Source organism: Lagopus muta, chromosome 7, assembly GCF_023343835.1.
Source record: "Lagopus muta isolate bLagMut1 chromosome 7, bLagMut1 primary, whole genome shotgun sequence".
Lineage (NCBI taxonomy): Eukaryota > Metazoa > Chordata > Aves > Galliformes > Phasianidae > Lagopus > Lagopus muta.
The window spans coordinates 19,198,546-19,224,586 of NC_064439.1; the positions used below are offsets into that span (position 1 = coordinate 19,198,546).

Here is a 26,041-nt window from a genome sequence, read left to right on the forward strand (position 1 = left end):
AATAGCAGTAGTTTAATCTGTCAGCCAAAGTGGTCACTTCACATTACATCAATTGCAAATTATGCTTCAAACAAATAATATCATAATATTATGTTCTCACCAAGCAAACAAAGCATGCACCATTCCTACAAGACACTGTTAATGGAATGCAAGTCACTCATCCAAGACAGTTGCCATTACTGATGTTGAAAGGGTGCGGTTACATACGCTTATTAGTCTGAACATAACGGTCTGAGTTGTACTGCACAGCTTCTTTATGTGAAACCACACCTGTCAATACTAGGAAAACCAGTGTCATCACCCATTACTTTGTCTCATAGAGCTCTTATGGGCAATTGGGAAGGAAAAACAAAACAAAGCAAAACAACGACAACAAAAACCAACAAATAAAACCAGCAGGACTGTCACAGCTGCTTCTAATATCATCAATAAGGGAAGCATATTGTTTTCTGTGTATTAAAAATCAAGTGATCATCTTTGAACAGTTTTATCAGCTTCTGCACTTTGGGCATGAATATGAAATCAGGGTCAGGGGGACTGCAGTTCACATACACTCATGCAGATGAAGGACTTTATTCAGACTGTCACTGTAAGTGACTTACATGTCATAAGCAATTCTCACTACAGACAGCACAAGCAGCCAGAGTCTGGCAGCTTGGACGGTAAATAAGCTGAATTGCTCATTGCTCTCTTGAATTGAAACATCATGACAGGTACCCAAGTCTATCTTAGGGCTTCAGAAAGCAAATCTGTGTGTAGCTTTTATGGTTCAAGAATTAAAGTGTGCAAAAGTGTCATCCCCAATTGAGGCAATTTAAACTTATAACAACTTCTGAATGACCTGTGATCTGTTCTCGGCTAAGCAGCAGTGGTGGACTTTCTCTGTGCATCCTTTCTACAGTGGTTCAGGGTGGCATGGGGCAGGCCTGCACTTGGACAACAGCGTCTCTCTGGTGCTGATCCTTGCAGTAAGGCAGTACAGATGAAAAATCTCAGGACTCATGCAGAAAGAGTAAGGACAGTGATGGAAATGGAGAAGAGGAGTAGATTGGAAAGAGAAGTTAGGCAGCAATCAGACTGCAGAAATGGTGGGAATGGGAAGGCCAAGAAACCAGTGCAGGACTAGGAAGAAAGCAACATGACCTAAATGAACAAGACACTAAAAGCCAGGCCAGGAGACACAAAATAAAATTGGGCTGTAAAGCAGTTCAAGGTAAGCATGGAATGCAATCAGATTTGGAAAAATTTGCACAGGAACGAGTAGGATATCTGACTAGCCTAACGCTAAGCGGTAAGCAAGGAGCAGGGCAGAAAGATGCTGACCCCGGACTAGGATGCCCAGGCAGAACTGGCTGACCAAGCACTTAGGGACTACCAAAAATTCTCTAGGATGGAGACTTCAGCAGGAAGGCAACTTCAGGATACCAACAGAACTGGGATTAATGTAGAAAGCACCAAAAGCACAATAGCTCTGGGTAATAAGTAAATAAATAAATAAGAGAGAGAGAGAAACAAAGAATAAACAAAGCTAAGGACTCTGCTGCAAGGTAGAATTGATCCTCTCCTCCACTGGTACTTTCAGGCAGGACACGTAATTGAAGATGTGACAAAGAGCTATGCAAACTCAATTTGATCCAGTCTTCATTTTAAGAACCAGATTTCACACTAATGGAAAACGAACTGCCTAGATGTTTGATCACGAGTCAAGACTTCAGTTTGAAATGAGGAGTAAATCACAAGAATTAAATGAGTCACCTCTTAAGCTTTCTAATATGCACAATTGCTTGTAGTCTTTACTTATCCACAGCATCCAGGACAGCAATAGCAATATAAAACATCTGTTACCAAGAGCAAGAAAGCACAGGTGTAGGTGTGTCAATGGGCGTGAACTGTTTGCTCTGATCATTTCTGCAATTTTTTTCCTTACATACAAATCCATTCATGTATAATAATACCTGATGGGAGCGAGCAAAGACAACAGAGCTGGACTCAGTGATTCTCAGTGAAAGGGCAAGAAGCAATAGCCATAGATTGAAATGTAAGAAATTCAATTTAAACACTACGAAAAAAAATAATTCCTTTTACTGTGAAGGTGACTGAGCACTAGAACAGGTTTCTCAGGGAGATTGTGGAGTGTCTATCTATCTTCGGAAACATTCAGTAGCCACCTGGACATGGCCAGCCCTAACTGATCCTGCTCCCAGCAGGTGTTTGGGCCAGGCTGTCTCCAGAGGTACCTTCTTACCTCAGGAAGTCTGTGAAGCCATAACAAACAAATAAAAAATATCTAGTTCATGTTGATATTTCAGTGATTCCACCCCTCAGTTTTAATTTTCAAAGATTAAACATATTGACTTTTCAAACTGTCTAGGACAGCTTTTACCTCTAGTATTTAAACTCTGACCTATATCTTTTAAGCATAACTATGAACTGTCTACACTAAAAATAACTCTGTATATCATACTACTTCAACACAGTGCCTTTGGGAAAACAAACAGAAAAAACTGCTGACACGGTTGTCAAGGTTAATAGACTAAACAGACGCTCCTTGATAAACAAGAATCTTTCAACTTGCATCCAACAGTAACAACTATTTTTTCCTTCAAGATCTCTAAAGCAATTCGCTCTTACTTACTTCAGATTCACATTCAGGTCCCAGTGAAGAACGTCAACAGCATACAAGTTTCTTTTGCACAACAAGCAACAAGAATTTGCTTATAAACATAAGGAGTGATTTATTCCTAAAGGAATTTTGGCAGTACTCCTATTTATGCTTTTCATACCTGAGGCAGAAAATGCCAGAAAACTTTCATATGAGACCAAAGAGTAAGAGCTCTTTCTCTTCAACTACCCAACTTCCAAACTAACCTCTCCCACATCAACACTGAATAGCTGCTTAACCACATTACTTACATTGGAAAAAAAGCAAGTAATTTTTTCAGGTCTTTTTTCCTATGAAATTTAGCTCTTCTACTCTTGTGCTGGGGACCCCAGACCTGGATGCAGTGCTCCAGATGGGGCCTCCTAAGAGTGGAGCAGAGGAAGACAATCTCTTCCCTCTCTTTCCTGATGCAGTCCTAGATATAGTTGGCATTCCAGGCTGCAAGGACTACCAAAAGAATCTGAAGCCTGGGCTTTCTTGCTCCTTTGGCTTATTTTGAAGAATAGGTATTCTTCAATTCTTACAGCTACTCTTTGAATGAACTACACTAGTAATCACAGTGCCTCTGTAGTTAGAGGAGATGAGATTGTGTTTTAAGAAATATCCAAGTATTTTATGGAAATGGCAGGAGTGTCTCAGCAAGGGAGACTAAAAACAAACTGGCAGAGAAGAGCTATAATTAAGCACAACACCACACTATTACAGTGAAGGCTCAGAACCTGTTGCAATCATAAAGAATTCAGTCTGAGTTCCTCAGGCTCCTGCTAGCTGTTCCTATCTGTAAGTGAATTTACATGGAAGAATGATGTGACACAGACCTTCCTTTCTTTTTAAAGCATCTCCCCAAAAATGTATTGTTTACAACTATTAAAAGGTTTACTCAAATTGTTTTTCCTTGATTTTCATTTCAGAAGCATTGGGAAGCATCTTAGAAAATGGTGCAAACTCCAAATCACAGAGATGCTCTGCATTTAACTGCAACAGACTCTGAATTTCTTTTCTGAATGTACTGTTTGTATATCTAGCTATGAATTTAAAATTCATCTCCTTACATAGAAGTCCAACATCATGTAGGATGTTTGTAATCTGTCTCTACATATGGTGTGCATCTGAGAAAGGAATGAAGTAACATTTTGTTTGACGAAATTCAATTTCATATAGGTATATAACAAAACAATGTCAACTAATTGAAGATCTCAACATAAATGTCAAATCTTTGATCCTCAAAACAACCTTAAATTTAAAGAGCAGTAAAATCTTAAAGTATGCCCACGCAACTATTAGAAAACTATTTATATTTTATTTTTAAACACTGAAGCTGCTTATCATTTGCAGATTGTTGTTGGTTATTATGGTTACCATTCTCTAACACAATCCAATCTGCCTGCAGCTTTCTATTTCAGGATACAGCAGTGATAACATTAACAGACTAGACTTCTCATCTTGCAGATATACATACAAGTAGGGGCACATGCTATCTCCTTCTGCACTGAAAGATAACAGGAGCATGTTCTCACAGAAATAACAGGCTGCAAGTGGCTGCCATCTTGCAGTTAAAACACTTAACCCAAACCACAATGAGTGTCAGACAAAGGTTTGATACCATTTTGCCTGCTTTATTATGGATCCTTCATATCACTCTGATAGTGGAAAGGAGCCATCAAGTTGCGAGATCCATCCACAGGTGACTGTTCCCATTTGTGAGCGAGATTCTCTTGTATGGGTTTGGTTTTGTGTTTGTTTGTTTTTAAATATAGTGCAGTCATAGGAAACTTTGCAGTCTTGCAGCAGTGAAGCAGAGAGAATGGGGACAAACCAAAAAAGCAAGAAAATGGTGAACATGCCCTTGCTAGTTTAAGTCCTTCTCTCAAATCGCCTGCAACTGAGAGTAGCCAAATATTTCTGAACAGCTGATAGTTTTTTCAGTGCTTTAAGTGGCTGGGAAAAAAGAAAATCATCAATACTCACTTTTAAAAGAAATAATACCCTTAAGATTATAACAGAGATACTGTTCATTTTACTACAGTTTTTCTCAAGAAAGAAAACTGCAAATGCTTTTGATCACAAGAACAGCCAAAACAGAACAAATCTTTGAAGTAAAATATATAAAATCTTGGAAAAACTTGCAAAAGATAGCCTTGATGGCAAACATTCCCTAGAAAATACAGATTTCCATTGAAAATTTATTAATTCAAAACTTTAATGTCACCACTACATGCTGCTGACCTGCTACACTGAATAATACTTCCAATTAACACTGGGATTTAATCTCAGTGAGATGCTTTCAACTCTCACATGCACAACGTGCCTGCTCCTGGGCATGCTGTAATGTCCAAGTGCCACCAGCATTGTGATGATTGCCAGCCACTGATGTCTCAGAGCTGGTGACTGAAGAGCAGCTAGGAGAATCCTTTTGGCTTGTAACTGTGCAGAAGCCACCAGGAACTGCCGGGACATTAACTAGCTCTGTCCACATCTCCACATCCTGAAAATTAGGCCCAATCTACAGATTGTCCTATGGGCACTCACGATATTGGTTTCTCAACTAATACTTCCCAGTGGAAAGGTTTAATGCATGGTCTCTTAAAACCATTCTGATTTTTTGAATGAAGTACTAATTCACGTATGAAGTCCAATCATATCTTAAAGCTGTATTTCTAAGAGTCTTTGTAAAACGTGAGCTATTGATAATTCTGCATTCTGTTATTATTTCAGAAGTGTAAGCATATCTGATCAGCAGAGCTATAACAGCAGGCTGCAGGAAGCACTGTGGCATACTACTTCTGTTTATGCACAAGTCATCATTGCACATTTCCATCAGTTGAAGTTCTTGATTCTCACCAAATGTTGTGGTTTCTTTGGCCTCGTCATTTTTTCAAATCTCAGTTTCCATTCCTCATGTTTGAAACATGCAATTTTTCTGATGCTTGCATTTTTGGCAACCATAGAAGCTTTATTAATTATGTTTAATTTCTGGTACAAGCCAGTCCTCACAATTTAACAAGCTCCCGTGAAATGAGTTTTCAAGCAATGCAAAGCTGGAACAACTTCCACCAGCAGAAAGGACTGCATTGCCTGAGACCCACTTCAGAGCTTAGAACAGGAATTAAGGGGCATTTAGACAGCTGCTGCTCTAACGACCTCCTGCACCTGGGTATGGGTGTCACCTGGCACTGCAGGAACATATTTGAATTTAATGAGCAGGGAGCCAGAAGCACAGCTCTGGCTAACAGGATCCATAACTATAACCCTAGTCTGTTGCAGTGGAAGCACTCTCAGAAGTAGTCCGTTTGCTGTGTGGAGCCGGGAGTCAGTAGAGCAATGGAGATGATAAGAAAAGCTGAGTGATTCCTTGCACAAAAGTAATGTAACACATGACAAAGGCATTTTCAGCACTCCCCTGATGAAACATAGCAGGTAGTAAACTCATAGTCTCACTACCCTGCCCACTTTAAACAACAGAAATCTTGCCAGCAGTACTGGAGCCTGAATATAATTTTTCTGCTTGACACTTTTTTTCTAGTTCTCTTTTGCTACAGTTCACAATCAGATCATTACAAAAACAAATGCATGCTCCAAACAGCATGGTTCCTCAGCGCTGACACTGCTGAGAGCTCCTGCATCAGGACCAGGATGTGCACCTCAGACTTTGTCAGGCTTACCTTCTCAGTTCTAGGGCCCTGATCCTTCAGCACTTTCTGCTGGGTGAGTTTTCAAGGTGATCCCACTGGTGATTCATCAGACAAGCCTACACCATTTCCAGTTTCAGACACAAGACTCTACTGTGAAGAACTCTAATAAAATCTATAATTATTCATCTCAGTGTGGTTGTAAACTACTAAAAAGCAGTATTTTAATTCCAAGCTATAATAACCTCTCCTCTCTTATAATCAGAAAACTGAATCTAAGTCATTTATTGTGCTGTGCATGACATGATCTGAATAGATTTATAGTAAGTCAGCATCAATGCAGATAGTTTTAAAACTTAAGGAAACAAATATCTCAAACACTTCTGTTCAGAAACTTTAGGATTCTTCTGAAATGAATGATTTCTGCTATTACAATGCTACTTTTTAAGTCTATACAAATTGCGTGTAATAAAGTTCAGAGATTTGAAAGTGCAATAGAAGCTGATCACATTTTTTAACAGAAAATATCCAGCCAGAAAATAAGGAAGCCAGAAATATCCCAGAACACTGTACTGGGAACTCACCAATTTCCTTGAAAACCAGCAAATATTTCTTCAAATCCTTGGTTTGAAATTGAATTTGATAGCACTCCACCGTAGCATGAGCTCCTGAAACTGTTTCCTAATTAAGCACTTAGGTAGGTGTTTTCTCATATACTCTAGTGATACTGCTAACAAATGAACTGGGTATATTACAGAATCACAGAATCACAGAATTGTAGGGGTTGGAAGGGACCTCCAGAGATCACCGAGTCCAACCCCCCTGCCAAAGCAGGTTCCCTACAGTAGGTCGCACAGGTAGGCATCCAGGCAGGTCTTGAACATCTCCAGAGAAGGAGACTCCACCACCTCCCTGGGCAGCCTGTTCCAGTGCTCCGTCACCTCACTGTAAAGAAGTTCTTGTGCACACTTGTGCAGAACTTCCTATGCTGCAGTTCCTGTCTGTTTCCCCTTGTCCTGTCTCCACACACTGCTGAAAAGTAATGCTTAGATTTCAGGTGATACTTTTTCTATTGCAATACCTTCCATAAGCAATCCATTAGTTTATAGAAAGCAAATACTGAAGAGATTACTGTTTCAAATAATAAAATGTCTTGGGTTTTTTGTTTTTTGTTTTTTTTTGTTACATTATTAGAAATCAGAAAAGATAAGCATATTTTATTATCACGTTATGATAAAGTATATGAAGATATGACCAAGAAAGAAAAGGAAACACTGGAACCTTTCAAATTAAAATTAGTCAGCATAGACCTTAAATAAATAAGCAAAATCACAGGCTCATCATGAGGTGGAAAACAAAGTCTATATATGGCTGAATCACACAAATTTGTGAAGAAAGGCTTTGACCAAATACAAGTGAAATGCACAGAAACAATGCCATGTGCCTCACTGAGGACTCCGCCAGACTGAGAAGATATCAAGTTACGACTACTGTAATGCAAGTGATCCCCTGGATCAGCAGGAGTCCATTCAAAATGAAATTCAGCTTTTACCCAGAATTGCCAGCAGACTTGAAAATGATATATTTTCTGACATTAACAGTCTAAAAATACTGTTTACTAACAAGCTAATAATTTTTAAGTGATGAATATCCTAACTTGTCAATCTGTCAGCATCCTTTCAGCAGCCTCAAAATATTCAAGAAGAAAAAAATAGAAATTTATATCCACCAAACAACTGCAAAATGCAATGTATCATTAATGACAAACTGCAAAAAAACAAGTTGTTTTGTGAACAGCAGAAGTAACAAAGCCTGGTTTCCCACACACACCTCCACAATACCTTCAGCTCATTCCCTTTTTCCCTACACACCACATGCTCTGCACACTTGGCTCCCCTCCCCTCACCAAACTTCCCACCAGTTGCTGGTTGAACAGGAGGCACAGGTTCAGTTACTCTGGAGTTAAATCCATCCTAATCAGTCGGCTGGGTGCTACCTCCTAGATGACTGGGAAGCCCCAGAGAGTGCCTCAAAACAAACACTGGCATGCAGAGCAAGTAGCAGCTCCTGCCAGCCCCCAAGGTCTTTGTAGCTCCGAGACCTCTGCAAGGCTGATGTAAATTGGCCATTGGACTGAAGTTACTGAGAAGCACAGCTAACAGATGGAAAGTGGGATTGCATAAAGCTTGTCTAGGAAACCAACCTAAACATCAGAGCTGTTATACAAAGACTGTCCATGCGCTTTAATACTCAGCAGCTTGTTTAAATATAAGATGCTGCATGATCGGCAAGGTAAAAATGTGTATTTTTCAAACCATCTCTTTCACAAACATTGGTTGCTGTTAAGCTATTGCAAGCATTATATAAACCCCAGATTTTAATGCAGCATACATGCGGCACCAGTAGGGCACAAAGATTTCTACTTATAGCAACTAGCTCTAAAGATCAGTAATAAAACATGGCAAAAAAAAAAAAAAATCCTATATGCATATATGATTAGGAAAAATATTTTCACAAATACATCTGTATTTTGGCCCATACCAAAAAGTCACTGTAAAATGGAGCAGCCCAGTGATTTAAAAGCCTACCAAAAATATACCCCAATGCAGGCAATTTTAAGGGTTCTTTACTTCCCCTTCTTTCACACCCTTTTTAATGTTGCATTTCTGCAATGTTCATCCTTGTAAGAAAATAACAAAACTAACCTCCATTTTACAAAATTCCAGACTTGTTTATTGCAATTTGAATAAAACAAACAAACAAAAACAAACAAACAAACAGAAAATATATCTATATTCCACCAATGCTGAAAAGCTAAATTCATGGATATCAGGGTAAATTGGCCATGGTAAAAAGACAGCTGTCACTTCTTAGTGTCCTCACCTCACCTGCTATGCAGTGACAGCTTCAGTAGACTGTAAGACCATAAGGAATTTGTGCACCTGATGTGCTCACAGTTTTCTGGCAGAAGTTTACATATTGTAGGGTTTTATGTCAAGTCTGCGGTGTTGGTGAAAATATATCAGCAGCCAGACAGGAAGTATTATTTTCTTTCTTTTTACTGTAACGTTTTAATTGACTGGAACATCTTAGCAGTCAACTTATTAGAAAGGTTATCTGTCATTAAGGGGTTATCACCAGTAAGCACTTTACTTAATTATAGATGTCAAAAAATATGAAAGAGAAAGCTCTCAGCCTGTATCTCTCTTTCAATCTTCCCAATCTTCCTATTACTTTCCACTTAGCCATCTAAACTGGGTTTTTTTCAATGACATAATGTTTGAGAACTGTTACTGCTAACAACAAACTAATTTTCAAGCACAGCTTCCTGTAAAATCCTTCTGACCAGTGAGCGACTATAGCCAAAATGCACATCAGCTCCATTTTCTTCCCCTCACAGCACATCTGAAAACTAGGAGAGAAACTGAGAGAACACAAAATCATAGAATCGCAAGGTTGGAAAGGACCTACAAGATCATCTTGTCCAACCATCCTCCTATCACCATTACTACCCACTGAGCTACTAAGCAGGACCTCATAGCACCTCATTCAGACATGAAAAGAAGGCTCCTCAGCCATGATGTTGACAGAAGAATTGGCCATTTGTTCAGCTGTGCACATGAAGCTGCACACATGAAACTTTTTTCTTCCCTTTTTCCTTTTTTTCTTTTTCATTTTCTTTTTCTTTCCCCTGACCCTTTCCCTTTCTGAGGGCCTGCCACAAAGCAGAAATGCACAGAATCCTTTCAGCTAAATGTTATTCCTTTCCATTTTCCCTAACCAGCCTTTGTTTGCCACCCAAAACCTGCATATCCACAGCACAGCTTCATGACATCACCATGCCCTCCTTCCACAGGACCTTTATGACTACCCCAGACAGAACCTGGGATTCTTTACCTTGAGGTATGAGGAGAAAGGTTCATTTTACTCTATAGCCCAGTTGTACCAAACTCACCTCCATTTGACGGCATTATTTGATAGTCAGTAGACAGGAAAAAGAAAAATTTTGCATGGAAACATGGACATTGCTACTGCTAAATTCTGAAAACAGATAGGCTATTTTCAGAGAAGGAATAATTTACAATTGTAATTATATTTCTTTTTTACTTTAAGCCCTTTTCCCTCATAAAAATAATATATATATATATATATATAAAATATATATATATATATTTTCATTTTTTTCCCATTGGTAGTTGGAATGGGATTGTCAGCAAAGGCCAAAACACTCTAATTTATCAGAACTCACAGACTGGATATGATTGGAAAATATATATATGAAAGCCTGAAGAGCTAAGCATTTAACTAGGCTAATAACAGCAGAAAATGCTGCAGGCAGCTGGAGGTGTGAACATAATTCCACTATTTTGAACATCCACACTGAAAACAAGTCCACTTCAGCTGTAGCTGGTAGTTGTATACCTTCATACTTCTTCTAAAACACACTGAATGTGTTGATGGACCATGATGACATGTGGAGATAACTCAATCCCTCACACCTCCCAAACATAGGAGCAGTTTTAATTTGGAGTAAAGAACAGTTGCCAACAGGTAGACAGAAGGAAAGTTAGCAATAGCTATTCAGCTGCTCAAATGAAGATGCACAAATCATCCAGAGAAAGAATCACAGAATTGTAGGGGCTGAAAGGTACCTCCAGAAATCATCGAGTCCAACCCCCTTCCAAAGGAGGCTCCCTACAGCAGGCTGCACAGGTAGGCATCCAGGTGGGTCTTTAATATCTCCAGAGAAGGAGACTCCACAACCTCTCTGGGCAGCCTGTTCCAGTGCTCCGTCACCCTTACTATGAAGAATTTCCTTTGCATATTGCAGAACTTCCTATGCTCAAGTTTATGGTCATTTCCCCTTGACCTGTCCCCACAGACTGCTAAAAAGAGGTTGGCTATATCTCCTTGACTCCCACACTTGAGATATTTATAAACGTTAATAAGATCACCTCTGAGTCTCTTCTTTTGTTGTTTTTGTTTGTTTGTTTGTTTTGTTTTGTTTTGTTTTTAAGGCTGAACTGATTCAGTTCATTCAGCCTTTTCTCATAGGAGAGATGCTCCAGGACCTTTATAATCTTTGTGACCCTTCGCTGGACTCTCTCCAGGAGACCCCTGTCTTTTTTATACCAGAGGACCCAGAAATGGATACAGTACTTCAGGTGAGGCCTGACCAGGGCAGAGTAGAGGGTAAGGATCACTTCCCTTGACAATCTGGCCACGCTTCTTTTAATGCACTCCAGGATCCCACTGTTCTTCTTGGCCACCAGGACACACTGCTTGCCAACCTGCTGTCCATCAGGACACCCAAGCCCTTCTCCACAGAGCTCCTCTCCAGCAGGTCATGTCCCAGCCTGTACTGATACCTTCAGTTATTCCTTCCCAAATACAAGAAGCTGCACTTGCTTTCTTAAAGCTCATCTGGTTTATCACTGCCCAGCTCTCCAGACTGTCCAGGTCTTGCTGAATGGCAGCACTGCCTTCCGGTGTCAGCCACTCCTCCCAGCTTTGTATCATTGGCGTACTTACTGAGGGTGGACACTATTCCCTCATCAAGGCCGTCAGTGAATATACTAAACAAGATCAGTCCCCTGAAAGGACTGATCCAAACACGGTTTCCTTGTAGGAGAGAGATACACAGCAACTATTCTACAAGATGTTCTGCACCTGAGCAGTCTCAGAGTAACAGCAAAGTGACTCTCATGCCTCTGATGTGCTGCTTCTCCTCAACCAAATTCAAATCTTGCATAGATCAAGCTTAAGTCAAGCATTTGGATGAAGTTTATTTTTATTATTATGGAAATATGTTATTTGTACTGTTTTAACCTCCATTCTCTACTTCCTACAGCAAAAGTAGGAAAAGAAAGCACACCTGCTCCTATCATCCCCTGGCACCAGGGCACACACGCCTGATAAGATGCTGGCACGCCAAAACTCCTGAGAGCAGTACAGCTCTGCCCAAAGCAGAAAATAGAGCACACCATGTGAGAGAATGTACTTCAAAGTGTTGCCAGTAGAGAGTCCCATTGCTCTCGTATTGAGGAGAAAACAATCACTTAGCACTATCTGAAGAACACAGAACAGCGAGATACTTTGTTTCAGCTGTGGTTAACAAGACTACAGACAGGAGCACTGGTGGCAGCAGCCACCTGCACAGGCTTTCACTTCTCCTCGCCCCCAGCATTTGCTGTTTTTCAGTGTGTCAGCAATTCAGTGTCTGTTTAATTAAAAACAAACAAACAAACAAAAAAAAAACAAAAAAAACCCATCCACAAAACAGCCAAACAACAACAAACAACAAAAACCAACAACCAAAACCTAGGAAGCTCGAAAGTATCATTTGGACTTCCGCTGTAAGGCAGACACATTTTTCAACACCACTTAAGCTGGCTAGATGAGAGCAAAGTGAAACATTTTAACTGTAATTAAGTTAATTTGCTAGCCGGTCTGTATGTTTCATTTCTAAATTCAGTTGCTCCCCAGCATCTGGCCTGGCTCCTGCAGCATATGCTTACCCCCGGTGCACTGAGCTCAGCCTGCGGAGCCATCGGGCGTCTGTCGAGCATGCCAGCCGTGCTCTGTGGAGGCCAGCCCCCCTGCAGCGACGCGTCCTCCAGCAGCAAAACCTCCCCAACTGAGCAGCACGCCACCAAAACTTCAGCACGTCAGCCTACGTGAACCATCACTGGCTCCTTCTCCTTTTCAGGCCTGACTTAAAGCACGAACCTTTTGCCTACATGAGGCGATCCCGTTTGCTGGAGACTTCTCTCAGCTGTTGATCTGATTCAGTTCCTATGTTAGGTTACAGCTCAGCGGAGAGCCCGTCACCATCAATTAGCAAGGAAGAGTGGGAGGGTTCTGTGTTCCAAGCGACGTCAGCCACTTTGGGAAAGAAGCCTGCACACTTGCTGGAGTAACACAACATTTTATCAAACTCAGATGCATGCCTTGCAGCACGCACGGCCTCCTGTTAACACGCAGCTGGCTTTGCAGCCGGGAGCAAATCACAGAGAAGTGTCCAAATGCAAAAAGCACATTTCCTTCTGTTTACGGGTATGGGTTTGATTTTACTTTTTGTCCCTTTTCTGAACAGAATTATCAGGCAAGTTGGAAATCTTAACTCAGTATGGGAATCTCCCTGTGAAAGAAAAATTAAGCTTGACCACAATAAAGGTGGAAGATATATTCAAATAAATCTTAATCCCAGAAGATATATTCAAATAAACCTTAATCCCAGAAGCTTCAAAAATAAAATAGTCATTCGCCATAATGGTACACTGGTCCACTCAAATCATCAGTGAAACTCTCATGTTTACCATTATTGGCCTTAGTGAGTCTAAGACTTTGCAAGATTATGGCCAACTGGCTTAAATTAAAAGTAAAGGGTAAAATTAAAAGGGTAAATGCTTCTGAAGGTATGGAGAAAAGGAATAAGGCACAGGGTGCAATGAGAAGGGAGTGCTATGGAGGAAGAACTGCAGAGGAGCAGCTTCCTGCCCTACTATCACTGGTAGGGTAACTGGTAATGCAGCAACTGCAGAGAGCAACACCAAGAGCAAACATAAGGGGGGCTACAGCTGCTCAGCGAGCTGGGAAAACTCAGGTTATGCATAGAGATTTTTATATGTATGCTAGAGAAGCAAAGTCCCATCAAGTCAAAATTGGGCTGTGAGAGCTGAAAACATTTCCTATTGCCAATCCCTTAACACTGACTTTGTAAGCAGACTGTGAAGTTGAAGGTAGCTGGAGAGGGACACTTGCTCATCCATCGAGATCTGAGATACACACACACATATATATATTAACAAAAATTTCAGACTGACTTCCAGTTATATTAATAGGTTCCTACACATATGTTTATAAGGTGTAGCAATGTCAATACAAAGTTACCTTCTTTTCCTGCCCCCAGCAAAATGTGTTTTATTGATTTATTTAGAACAACTGCTTACCACGTCCTTAGCAATTCTAAGAGGTGGGTTTGGTTTGTCCATGATCATTCATATCATTAAAACTTTCCCACAGTTTCAGATGCCAATATTCATACTACATGCTAAGATGGCAAATTAAATTACATCAGTAGAAACTTTGCATGTATTTATGATGAAAGCGAAATACTTCTTTCTCATGAAATGGATATTTCTGCATACATGCAAAAGATTAAGCGGGAAAATGAAAAATTGAACGTTGACAAGTAGCTGTGTAGTATAATCTGATTTCCATGTAAGATGCTTTATGAAACCAGAAATGCTGAAGCCACTAGTGTTGGCAAAAAGAAGCAAACAATAAACTTCAGCAATTACTGAAGTACCAGAAGGCTGTGAGAAGTATAGCAACTTCTGATGCAACACCGTATTAACAACTTTTTTTCCAGTACGATCACTATGCTAACTTCTTGGCAACATTAATATCCTTGAGAACTTAACATCACACTCTGTGGGACACAAATACCTCGGGCTAATCAGAACTAAATAATACACAATCACAGTCCCACCTGGAATATTAGAGCTAGCACAGGGCAGCCCCAGTTCCAGAGCCACAAATTCTGTCTTTCAGCAAGTTCTCCAGAATACTGAAACCAAGCTTTCAAGATCGGGCTCCCATCATGGCAAATTTTGGCATTGCAACATGGAAACAAAATAACTTTGCACTAGAAAACACTGTAAAAAGATGACTCAAACGGCAGACACGGTAACAGGGAAAATCCCTGGTAACAATCATGAAGTTTCTAAATCCTCTAGACATAGAATAGAAACCACTTCTTTCTAAAACCAGCAACAAGAACAGCAGAAAAACAGCAGAACTTCTGAGCTGCCCGTCACAGCTCTGACTATCACAAAACCAGAGGGAAGACAGTGCCAGGTGACTTCTGTCCTTTCTTGCTCAAGAGGGTGAGCTGTCACCTGAGAGGCATGAGGGCTATTTAAGAGCTGTGCAAAACAACAAAAGGAAATGGTACCTTCAGTCAAGTACAGAAAAACATGATACCCCATCTTTATTAAGATAGCAGTAGGAACACCATTCATTCATTCAGTGACTGCTACTTTATTGTTTATGGCACTTGTGGAAAAGTAGCTTGAACAAAAGATATCAACACTCCATACTTACACAGTGTTTTTGTCAGTAGTCTCAATCAATTTTAAATACAACTTATGAAATTTAACAACATATTTGGACTATAAATGCTAAGAAGCATGACACTCAGTTATCTGTTAATAGAAACTTACTGTGTCTGCTTATACTACATTGTACTTGTGTTTGTTTCTTTTTTTTTAACCGAAGCAATGTATCTGGGTTCTCTTTCCATCCCAAATAGAAAAGAAGGTGCCTGTCTAAGAAAGTTGCTGTTGACAAATCAGATAATGACTTGCTACTGATCGCAACAGGCAACATCTCAGAAGTAACAAAAGCTTAGACATGAATAATTTTTCTCACCATCTAATTAATGTGCATCAACTGATCCATATGTGAACATGTGGGCACTCTTAGCATATGGCAAACGAATTAAGCCCATTTATTGTAATTCTGCCGCATTGTGGATTATGTTATGCGGCATTTGCTGATGGGTAAATGCATGACGAGGTAAAGCACGATAACTTGTCAACCCACATGTCTACACCTAGTATAATCACAAGGACTCTTCTGTTTCTCCTTTTCTTTGCATTTTAAAGGTGGAAATTGCACTGACATTGCTTTGGTTATCTGAGAGACCACATTAGCTTTTATTTAGCCATCAGGCATCTCACCAGTCTTGCACAGCGTCTCAAAAGACAAACTCATGTTACTGAGATTCCTCAGTTATCTTTTAAATACCCTGACATGAAGATCCCACAAAGAGGACCTTGTGAGTTTAATTTCTATTTTGTAATGCATAGCAAAAGCTAGGCAATTTAATGCTCTTTGAGTTCAGAAAATCAAAAGAGATCTACTTTTAAATGACTATCTCACACTTACAACATTAATAAACATTCTCCCCTGCTCAAGTAAGACTTAAGTAACATCTAATGAAATAGACAGAAAGAAAAAAAAAAAAAAAAAAAAAAAGATGGCCATAAGATACACAGGTTGTTTTAACAGCTAAAAGGAAGTATTTCTCTTATTAGAGATAATTCATGTCACATTTTCCCCCTCCCCCAAAGTATAAATTTAACTCCAACCACAGTGAATAAAGGCACGCCCTCCATACATACATTTTGTTTTTATACAATAGCTACAATGTTAGCTCACTGCAATCTCCTTCAATGTTAATTCCCTGAAAATGTTCTTATTGGCATGATATGAAGCCCACAAGGCTCTTTTTGCTTGGCTTTAGATTAGGCCATTACATAACTGCAACATCTGGGGCCCATTTCTACTATGCAAGTTCAAACAGACACAATTGCTGCATGCACATACTCATTTCTGTTTAAAAGAACCATGTGTTTCACAAGAGTAGGACTGATGTGCGATTCTGTTCAACTGATTATACAGTACATACTGTCCCAGAAAATAATGAAGCATACTGCAATCTTCTGAAATGTGTCTCTTTAATGCATTGTAATGTAGTTTTCATTCCTGTGCTCTGTAAATTCACATCCAATTCTGCACAGCAGACCATTGTTGCTATAGCTAGAACTACTGGAAGGGAGAGGCCCAAGGTCAGTACCCTTCCCTTATATTACTCACTATACGTACAAATTCTAGACTCAACTGTGGTCTTGCACTGGAGATGGCAAAGTAACCTAAATCTAAGGTGTGAAAGCCAAACTACCACGCTGTACCCCAAATCAAGCAATTGTCAATAAGTGAGTGAACAAGCATCAGTGAATGTGCAGCTCCAGGTTAAAGTTGGAAGAGACTGCAAATCAACAGAAACTCCTCATACAACAGTCTGTTATTTCATGTGATGATTGAGAAGTATGGTGAACTGCTATGCAGTTTCTTTTCAGCTTTTCCCCTAGTGAAGAGCGATTACTGCTTCTTGTTGATACATTTTTTATCTATCAGCAATAAAAATATCAGGAAAGGATACCTATATACATCCTTGTAACTGCAGAAACAATAAAATATTAAGAGGATTATCACTAAAACCTTCTTAAGAGCTCCCTGTTACTATTACAGAAAAAAATAATAATAATTAAAAAAAAAAAGTGCCTTTGTCTTCCTGAATACTAGATGAGCCAGAAGTACTACTCAGAAAGGTGCACAGGCTACTGTGAATCGGGGAGCACTCTTCAGGTTCCATCCTATAGGAGTTTATCAAGAATAGGCCAGTACAACAATATCTTAAAGTCACTACAAAAAAAATATATTTCAAAGTTATTTTTAAAACATTTATCAATGAAACGAAAGTGCATTCACTCTAACTTCACACTATCTATTACTTCAATTTCACTGTTGCAAAAACGTTTATCACAGAACACTACACAAATATGCGAGATTATCTTTTTATACTGATAGGAGTTACAGCCAAGTTGACCAGAATTCAGAATTTTCAGTGATCCTTCTCAGACACTGATAAAAAGCAATCTACACACACCTATCTGAAAGGAACTGGACTTTGCAACTCACAGCTCAACACTGGATTAGGAAAGCAATTACTTGTCAATTAAGATTTATATATAGGCTCAAGAAAATAGACTCAGTAAAACTCAGTAAACTCAGTAAAAACAAAATAAAAGGAAAAAAAAAACCCTCTAAATTTTTTCTTATAAATCAGAAGTATGACCAAAAAACACATTCACAGCAAGGTTAAATTAAAATATATTATACATAGTGCTTACTTTAAAATAAGATTATCAAGACTGTAAAACGAAGCAATCAAGCATTTGGTCATCTTTAATTGAATTCTCTTCTCCTCGCCTACCTATTCATGCTTTGATTTCCACACAGCTCCTACACTTTTCAGCAAGGAGACTGTTTACTGAGGGGCTACTTTACATACTTGCTCTCTTTGTTCTCCTCAATGCTTGGGCCCCAGGCCTCTTTTATTGCCCTGAAGATGGTGTTATTAACTTGTTCTTCGAATTTTCTGAGATGCTCACCACTAGCATTCTACATAGCTTCACAATGCAATAATTTATCTTCACAATACCCAAGAACAAAAAGATTTAGGGACACCCCTCTCCTTTTCTTTTTTTTCTTTTTTTTTTTTTTCATGTTTCCCATTTACGATCCCATTTACATGTACATCAGGGTACTTGACAGCAGTGAGATCCCCTTGCAAGTCTCTTCAAATCTTTTTAAGGCATGCAAAATATGTCATGAGCTTTCAACATGACCAAATCTACACAGATGCAACACAAATACATACAGAGCCAGCAAATGCGTATTAAATAAACCTTAAATATAGCACTACCATTGCAGTTCTTTCAAACTCGACAGGGAATAAACCGTACTGTGGAAAGGCATCATTACACACTTGCTTTCTGCATATATTTCTCTTATTTCTGCTCTTGGCTACTACTGGTAACTGAGGTAAGTCTTTCATCTAAGCTGATACAGTATGTTTTATGTCAAGTGCCAAATTAACCCATGAAGGGGAGAAACAGAGAAGAAAAAGGATACGCACACTGAGTTTTTCTGCTTCCAAATTAGCTTAAAGAGTGAATTGAAACTAGACTCTGAGGATACATGGTGGGGGCTATGCTGCCCCTAAGGCTTCAGGGCTAAGAGATGCCTGCAAAGTCTTGAAAGACTTCCAGGAAAGGGGGCTGGTATTAAATATACTTAAAGTTTCCTTTTCATTGCTTTTATGTGGTTCTTTTTTAACTCTGGTTCTGGTTTTGTGATCAAGGGCTGACTTACTTGTTTCTCTGGTAAAATGAAAAGCTCTTGTTTTGTTCAGTAGTCCCTTTAAAGGAGTGTATTCGGGGAAAAAAAGAAAAAAGAAAAAACAAAAGACATGCAAAGAATTGGTGTACATTCCTATTAAACTACATAGGTCACTATGAATGTTTGTACTGTCAAATACCACGTTATGGGAAGGAGTTTTCTCAGAGCCTTAAGCAGTGCTTTCCACCACAAACCAGGCAGCAGAGGGACAGCCCATGATGGCGGGAGCTGCCCAGAAGGTCACATTATCTCTGCAAGCAGAGACTTCAGCTGATAGCATTATTTCATTTTCCTCTCTAATTCATTTATTTCCCATGATTACTTCCTTAATATTCTCCAAGAGCCAAGTACGTGACATACACTGCTTTTAAACCTGATTTTGCCCATAACCAGAAGTAATAGCACACAGCGCACTTCCTATTAAACGTGGTTGCATAGAGAATTTCAGTATTTTGCTTGAAAAGTTTCACTTTCAGAATACAGACTCATTGTAGAAAGTACTATTTTTCAAAAGCAGAATAATATGGAGAACATTTAACCAAAAGAACCTGATTTTTTTTTTAAACTGACGAATACCAATTATTGCATTTCTGAGTAGCTGTACAGTAAACCAATAAAAGTACTCTGCAGAAAAAGCTGCTGTTTTGTAAATTATCCAGCACAACAGGAGTTATAAATGATTGCAAAATGTTATCTTGGTCATGCAAATGCCTGTCTTACACAAGGGCAAAGCCAGCAGCAGTTTCTAAAGGAACCTGGAAGGATGTCCAAGGGCTGGAGGAAGACCAGGACGTTTCCTCCTTCAACTCCTGCTCCTAACAGTCAGCAGCAGAATTACTGCAAGGCCCCAGAAGATTAATCAGCGGCTGTAGCACGGGCCATTACTCCTGGCTTTTCATACTGGAGACTAATAAATCCAACACACCTGGACCATTCTCCCACACTGAAGCCAGCTGGCTTGGAGTTGCCAAGCCTATGGTATTAAGCTAATGTTCTTCGCCTTTAGAAGAAGATGGCTGAGGCCAAGCTGCCCCACAGAAATACTACATGGCCTGTGCTGTCTCATGAATGATGGCAAAGAACCGTTTGGAAGACCACGGGGTAGCCCAGGCCAAACACACACTGGGGACCACTCTGACAACTCAACAGTGGCTGAACTGTGCCAGGTACGCCCCAACACTCCTCAGCTCCTGAGAACATGAACAGCCTCGATGCCAGAGAGCTTCAGAAATTCCTACAGGCAGAGCAAGGCCTCATTTATGGCCTTAAAGTTACTCTAAGGCACATGACATTAGCGGTCATTTCACCACCAGTCTTAAGCCAACTTGAGCACTTTCATTTTATAGCCTCACATGCTCATCTAGAGCTTTCTTACCATCCTTGGCATGAGCCCAGGTGTTCACCATCCCTTTGAACCGCATGGACCCTCTCAACAGCTCTCCCACACCCAGGGCACCAGCCAGGCCTTCGGCAGTAAAGGGAGGCCTGTGGCTGTGCTGAGCATCTTGCACCATTGATATTGCCTGGGGATCTTGCCCTCGGTCTGAGCACTGCTGGTATCTCTTATGCTTTGCTTATGAATCTTTTTCTGTCAAAAGCCCATTGAGTTAATTAACTCCATAAAGCCTTGGTAAAGTATGTAAGTAGAGATTTAGGAAACCAAACCATTGAACACAGGCATTTAACTGCCTTGTTAGTTTAATGCAGATGATGTTGGTTTAAGGACTGGGTTAATACACATCTGCTATATTTGTAGGTGTTTGCACTTTCTGATTGCTGATGGCATCCATTAAAAATAAATCAACTAACTAGCAAACAAATAAACCATCTATCTTATTGCAACTAGGGTAATTACCATGAACATCTTTAAGACAAATTTTCACTTACACTTCCCCTTGATGATCACTATTTCCCTCTCCTCACCTTTTCACAACCAACTTCACAAACCATTTAAGACACAGCCAATATTCAGATCACTATAACAGAATACAAGTAAAGATCTGTATTCCATTTCTGTCACCAGGATAAAACTTCAAGTACAGTGGCTCCAGACAATTGTGCTTCCTCCCAGAGGAGAAGCAGCTGGGCACCACCAGACCTGCAGAACAGAAAGATGTACCTCTCAGCATGCAGGGCTGCTCAGAGTAAGTAAGCCATAGAGAAAACAGGGTGTTTTTTCTCTTGTTTTGTTTTGTTTTTCTTTCTCTTTGCTAGTCAATTTTTGTTTATTCTTGGCCGATAAAAGGTTTCAGTGGCACAGCAAATCAAACCTACTAAATCTGCATGCATCAGCTCCAGAGAGCGGTCAGAAGCAGAAAGTAATCAGAGACGGGAATTAAAAGAATGATTTTGTGTCCCAGATCTGGTGACTACGACAGGATTGCTGGGCAGTCCTATTTAGACAAGAGGCTGCTGGAAAGAAGATTCTAGAAACAAACAAACAAACAAACAATGAATAACTCCCACTTCCTATTTTCTGGTACAAAACAGGTATTTCATGTTTTGTTCCTGATGTAGAGAGGTGAATATACAATAGAAAAGAAACAGTGTGATTTATTAAAGCAATTAGGATACCTGTGTAACAGAAATAAAAGAAGGGAAAGAGATTAAGAGAATGAAGTAAATAACAAGGATATTTTAAAAAGTATGTTTTCCTACAGAAACTATTTTGACTCTGAAGCAATACTGAGAAGAAAAGAATGGGGGAAAAATGACACCAGTGGGGTCTGAAAAGCGCAGCACTCCCCACTCCTTGTTCCTATACAAAGCTGCACAGTGCTCCATGTCCCCTCTGCCCAGGCAAATCTCCCTGCCTGTCCCAAGCTGAGGCTGGAGCAGGGGGGAGGGAGGGGAGTAGGAGGGTCCCCTCATCTCTAAGCTCCTGGAAGGCAGAGAAACACAGAATTCATCTTCTACATGCTGTAGACACTGAAGACTTCTTGTAGATAGGTGGAAATGTCTATTGAGAATTTAACTAAATCAATACGTAGATACTTCAGTATTGGGTTTGAATTTTGAATCATATTTTCTTTTATTTGTAACACAGAAGTCAGACATGAAGCACTCGGTTGTGTTGTTCAGTCAGTGTTGTGCACATGCTACAGGAAATGCATTTTATTATTTAGGAGTTTTATGGTGTCTGACAACAGCAAGTCCTGAGTTACAAACACAAAGCCAGCAGTCAGCTGCATCTGACGATTAGAATACCTAATTTTGGTTTGGTGCATTTCAGAACATTAAAATCTCAACCATAACACCTCAAAAGAAAAATTTATTTTCTTTCTTTCTTTCTTTTTTTTCATTGGATCATTCAGATTACTTCAGTTTTAAATGACAACTGCTTATTTCTAAGCCACCTTCTTTTTCAACAGAGGCTGTCACTCAAGCTAGTTTAAAAGCTCACTTTCATCTGGATTAATATCTTTTCTGTCTTCTCTCTGCTTCCAACTTCTATCACTCACCACATCATCATCCTGTTCTCCTCTGTATCACTGTCTGTTCTCTCAGTACATTGATTTTCTCTTCCTAATTAATATGATTTTCCCTTCATAGTCCTTTAATCGATTTCATTTGGTATTGTTGTTTTCCTATAGTCATTCTCCACAAAAGCTGGCCAGACAAACAAAACCTGCAAGGACCCATGCTCTCAATCCTACTTTCTGCAAAAACCCAGGAAAGCAGAAATTGACCAGAGAGGAAGAAGAAACATCAGCCAACTGACCTGAATAAATGCCTGAAACCTCTCCTGAGGTTTTTTTATTATTTTATTTGCTATATTTTAATACCTCTATTTCTGTTTTAAAGCTGCTTTACTGGACACTTTACAGCATGTTCCTTCAGGTGAGGGGTTCAGAGCCAGCCTCTCCCCTTGGTAACTCGGTTTGGTGAGGAAGGACACATATGAGAATGACAAGAAACAGGTATTGATTTGGGTCAGGCCCATTATTGTTTGAAACAGACAGAAAGGTAAGCTTGCTGCTAAGCAATGTAATTTCAGTTTTTCCCCTTCCTAACACATAGTTGATTTAGCTAAAGAATGCAGAATGCTGCAGTATCATTCAGAAACAAACAATGAGATTATTGATCCACTGAGGAGAATTCCCATAGAGAGCAGAAAATTAACTTTCCACTGGAGTCATTATTTTTCCAACTTTATCTTATTGTCCCAGCAAATTCAGCTACAATCCCAGTGTGAGGAGCCCCTTAGACCCAGAGCTTTCTCCCTTGCAAAAGCTATCCAACCTGCTTGGCCAAGGCTGCGTATGGGGGCTTGGCTCCAACTCTTAAGCCATCTCCTTCAGCAAAGCACCTTGGACAAACACAGCGGCGCGCATCTGTCCTGGCGCTGCTCTGTACATGAGAGCAGTCTCCTGCCCACCCATCCCAGCGTGCCTTGCAGTGATTGTTTCTTCCTAAGGAGATTTAGGCAGTTTGCGTCAATCAAGGATTTAACGAGAGACAGAAATGCCATCCGCTCTTAGCACAAACAGCTGCCAGCACCTTCCTTGATGATCTCAGGGTGCATGGGCGGCTGGCAAAAATTATCAAAGTTAGTCATTTCTGGTGTATTTGTCACTTTGAAAAATACAACTTAATCCTGTATTTAAATCATAGGGCTGATTTTAAAGGACCTCATCTTTTTTTTTCTTTTTTTTTTCTCCCAATAGAATAAGTATTTAGAATTATTATAAACTCTTATACAAAAAATGGGAATTCTTAGGAATATCACTGTTAAATGCTAACAATAAACATTGAATTGAATATAGAATAATTAAAAAAAAAACAAACAAAAAAAAACATGCTGAGTAAACTAGTCATTAACTCCCTCCAACAGTTTAAACAAGGAAATGAATATACTCTAAATCAAAAATTACCCTATAATTCCATGGGGTATATCTCATGCACTTTCAGAAGTGCAATTAGCACTCGTATCTGGCTTGAAGCTTTGTCATATCATCGTTTGTCAGTAAATGAATGAATAATAATGATAAAAATAACTTGAAATCAATTGCTTCAGAATGAAATATCAACACAAAATAAGCCTAATTTTGCAAGCCAAAAAAAAAACCCCACACTTCTGCTTTTTAAACCTGGTTATGTTCAACACGTATTTGCAGGCTGGACAATTATGTAATTATGAATTCTTTAAAGACTGGTCAATTCATTTCCATAATGAACTTCAGGAAATCAGCACAAGATTAGCAGTTTGCTCTCCAATCGATCCGCCTCTCATTAGGTCAGAGCTAATTTCTCCTCTTCCCTCCCATCCACACTCATCAACAACAGCACGCACAGGTAATTTCTAAGGGAAGAAATGAGCAAAAATACTGCTCCCATGTTTCTTATTTAATAATAAAATAATTTAAATCTGAGTATTTCTACTATGTCCCAAGTTCTATTTTAAATAAGCTGTTTTGGCTTCTCCCACTGAGCACCATTAACTCTGTCACACTAATCCTTTTAGCAATACTTCCAAAAGTTGGACTCATGATGTTAGAAGCTTATTACAACTATAGTTCCTCTTAATACTTGAACTTTTGATCTAATTTCTTAAAGATAGCAAAAGACACCCATATCAAAAGAACATTATTGAAAATAACAGTCATACCATTATTTAATCAGCTCCAACTTCTTCCAGCCGCTTGAAGTGGAAGGCAGTTGCCTATTGCATTCTGCATTTGGACAGATACAAAAGTCAAAGGTGTGTCTCTGAATATTTTATTCTGACACTGTTTAATAGCAATCTGGGAATATTCAGGGGTCGGGCTTGTCCATCATAACTTCTTCCTACGTTCTTCTGCTCTTGAGTCTTGGATGTCAAATCCAGAAGACTTTCTCTGAGCTCCTTTCTTTCTATCTCCCAAGCAAGAATGGCTATTAGACCAGTCAGCCAAAGCCACAGACTGAATGCCCATTTATCTCTCTGAGGCTTCCTTTCTTGCTTTTCTGAAAAAGCCCTATGAAAGCATCCAAAGGATATCAAAGAATGTTTTCAAAACCCTTAGAAACTCCAGGTCCTGCTCACAGGATAATGTTGCTGGGTTTCTTAGACGAAATCAGAGTCAGACATCTCTCTTGAAAGCAGGGTTCTAAACATACACTACACTTCTGTAAACAAACCTCCAATTCACTTAGTTGCACAGTTTTGTCAAAATATTATCTGATTATCTTCTCCCCCACACACACACCTTTTTTTTTTTCTATATAAGAGTTCAAAGACCGCTCCTACTATGGAAAAATAATATCTTAAACACACCACAGAGATTTAAAAATAAAACAGCAACTGCTGGCATAGTTCTTGCCATCACTCATGCTCCCACAACCCTAATTACCACAGGACAAAATCTGGCCCCCTGTGCAAGCTCCGTCTAATCCCTGCCCTGTATTCTGCCATGCCAGAAGGTTATTCCTTGAAACACTCCCAGTAAGCCGGATAATACTAGAAATGACATTTCAATGCCACTGAATCAGTTTGTCTAGAACTGCGATTTTATTTCCAAGCTTTCTCCCTTCAACCGTGTTTATATTACAACATAGAAATGGTGACTACACCTTTACTGAGAAAGAAACATAAAAAATAGATGAATACTTTGGTCCTTACGTTAGAACATTATTCTCCAAATAATCCAGTCTTTACAAGCACAGCATCTTCACTCATGTTGTATGTCTACAGGGTAGACTACAAATTACAAAACGTGAGCTGGAGAGTATCAGACAGTATCCAAACTGATGTGTTACTAACTCAAAAATTTCAAGCCCATTTATTTAGCATCTTCAGACTGCATAAAAATGAGGCCCTGGGGCAGCAATAAAAGAGCAGCTGTTTGGGCAATATTTGCCTCCTAGCCCACAGGAAGAACTTGCAAGAGCAGAGTGACACAGGAGAAGTGAAGTTCTGAGCATCTCCCAGGCTGCTGGGGCACAGCAGGAAAAGTTG

General features: G+C 39.6%; 1 protein-coding gene across 8 annotated transcripts in view; it reads right to left on the reverse strand.

Annotated features, from left to right (window-relative positions):
• Positions 1-26,041, reverse strand: part of CACNB2 (calcium voltage-gated channel auxiliary subunit beta 2) — a 229,348-nt gene that overhangs the window by 100,207 nt on the left and 103,100 nt on the right. The window contains exon 1 of one of the 8 annotated variants that reach the window (XM_048950485.1): positions 12,810-13,056. The exons of the other annotated variants lie outside the window; for them this stretch is intronic. Coding sequence (XP_048806442.1) covers positions 12,810-12,860 — 51 coding nt within the window. The 5' untranslated portion in view covers positions 12,861-13,056. Of the gene's footprint in view, positions 1-12,809; positions 13,057-26,041 lie in introns of those variants that run through there. 8 annotated transcript variants of the gene reach the window in all.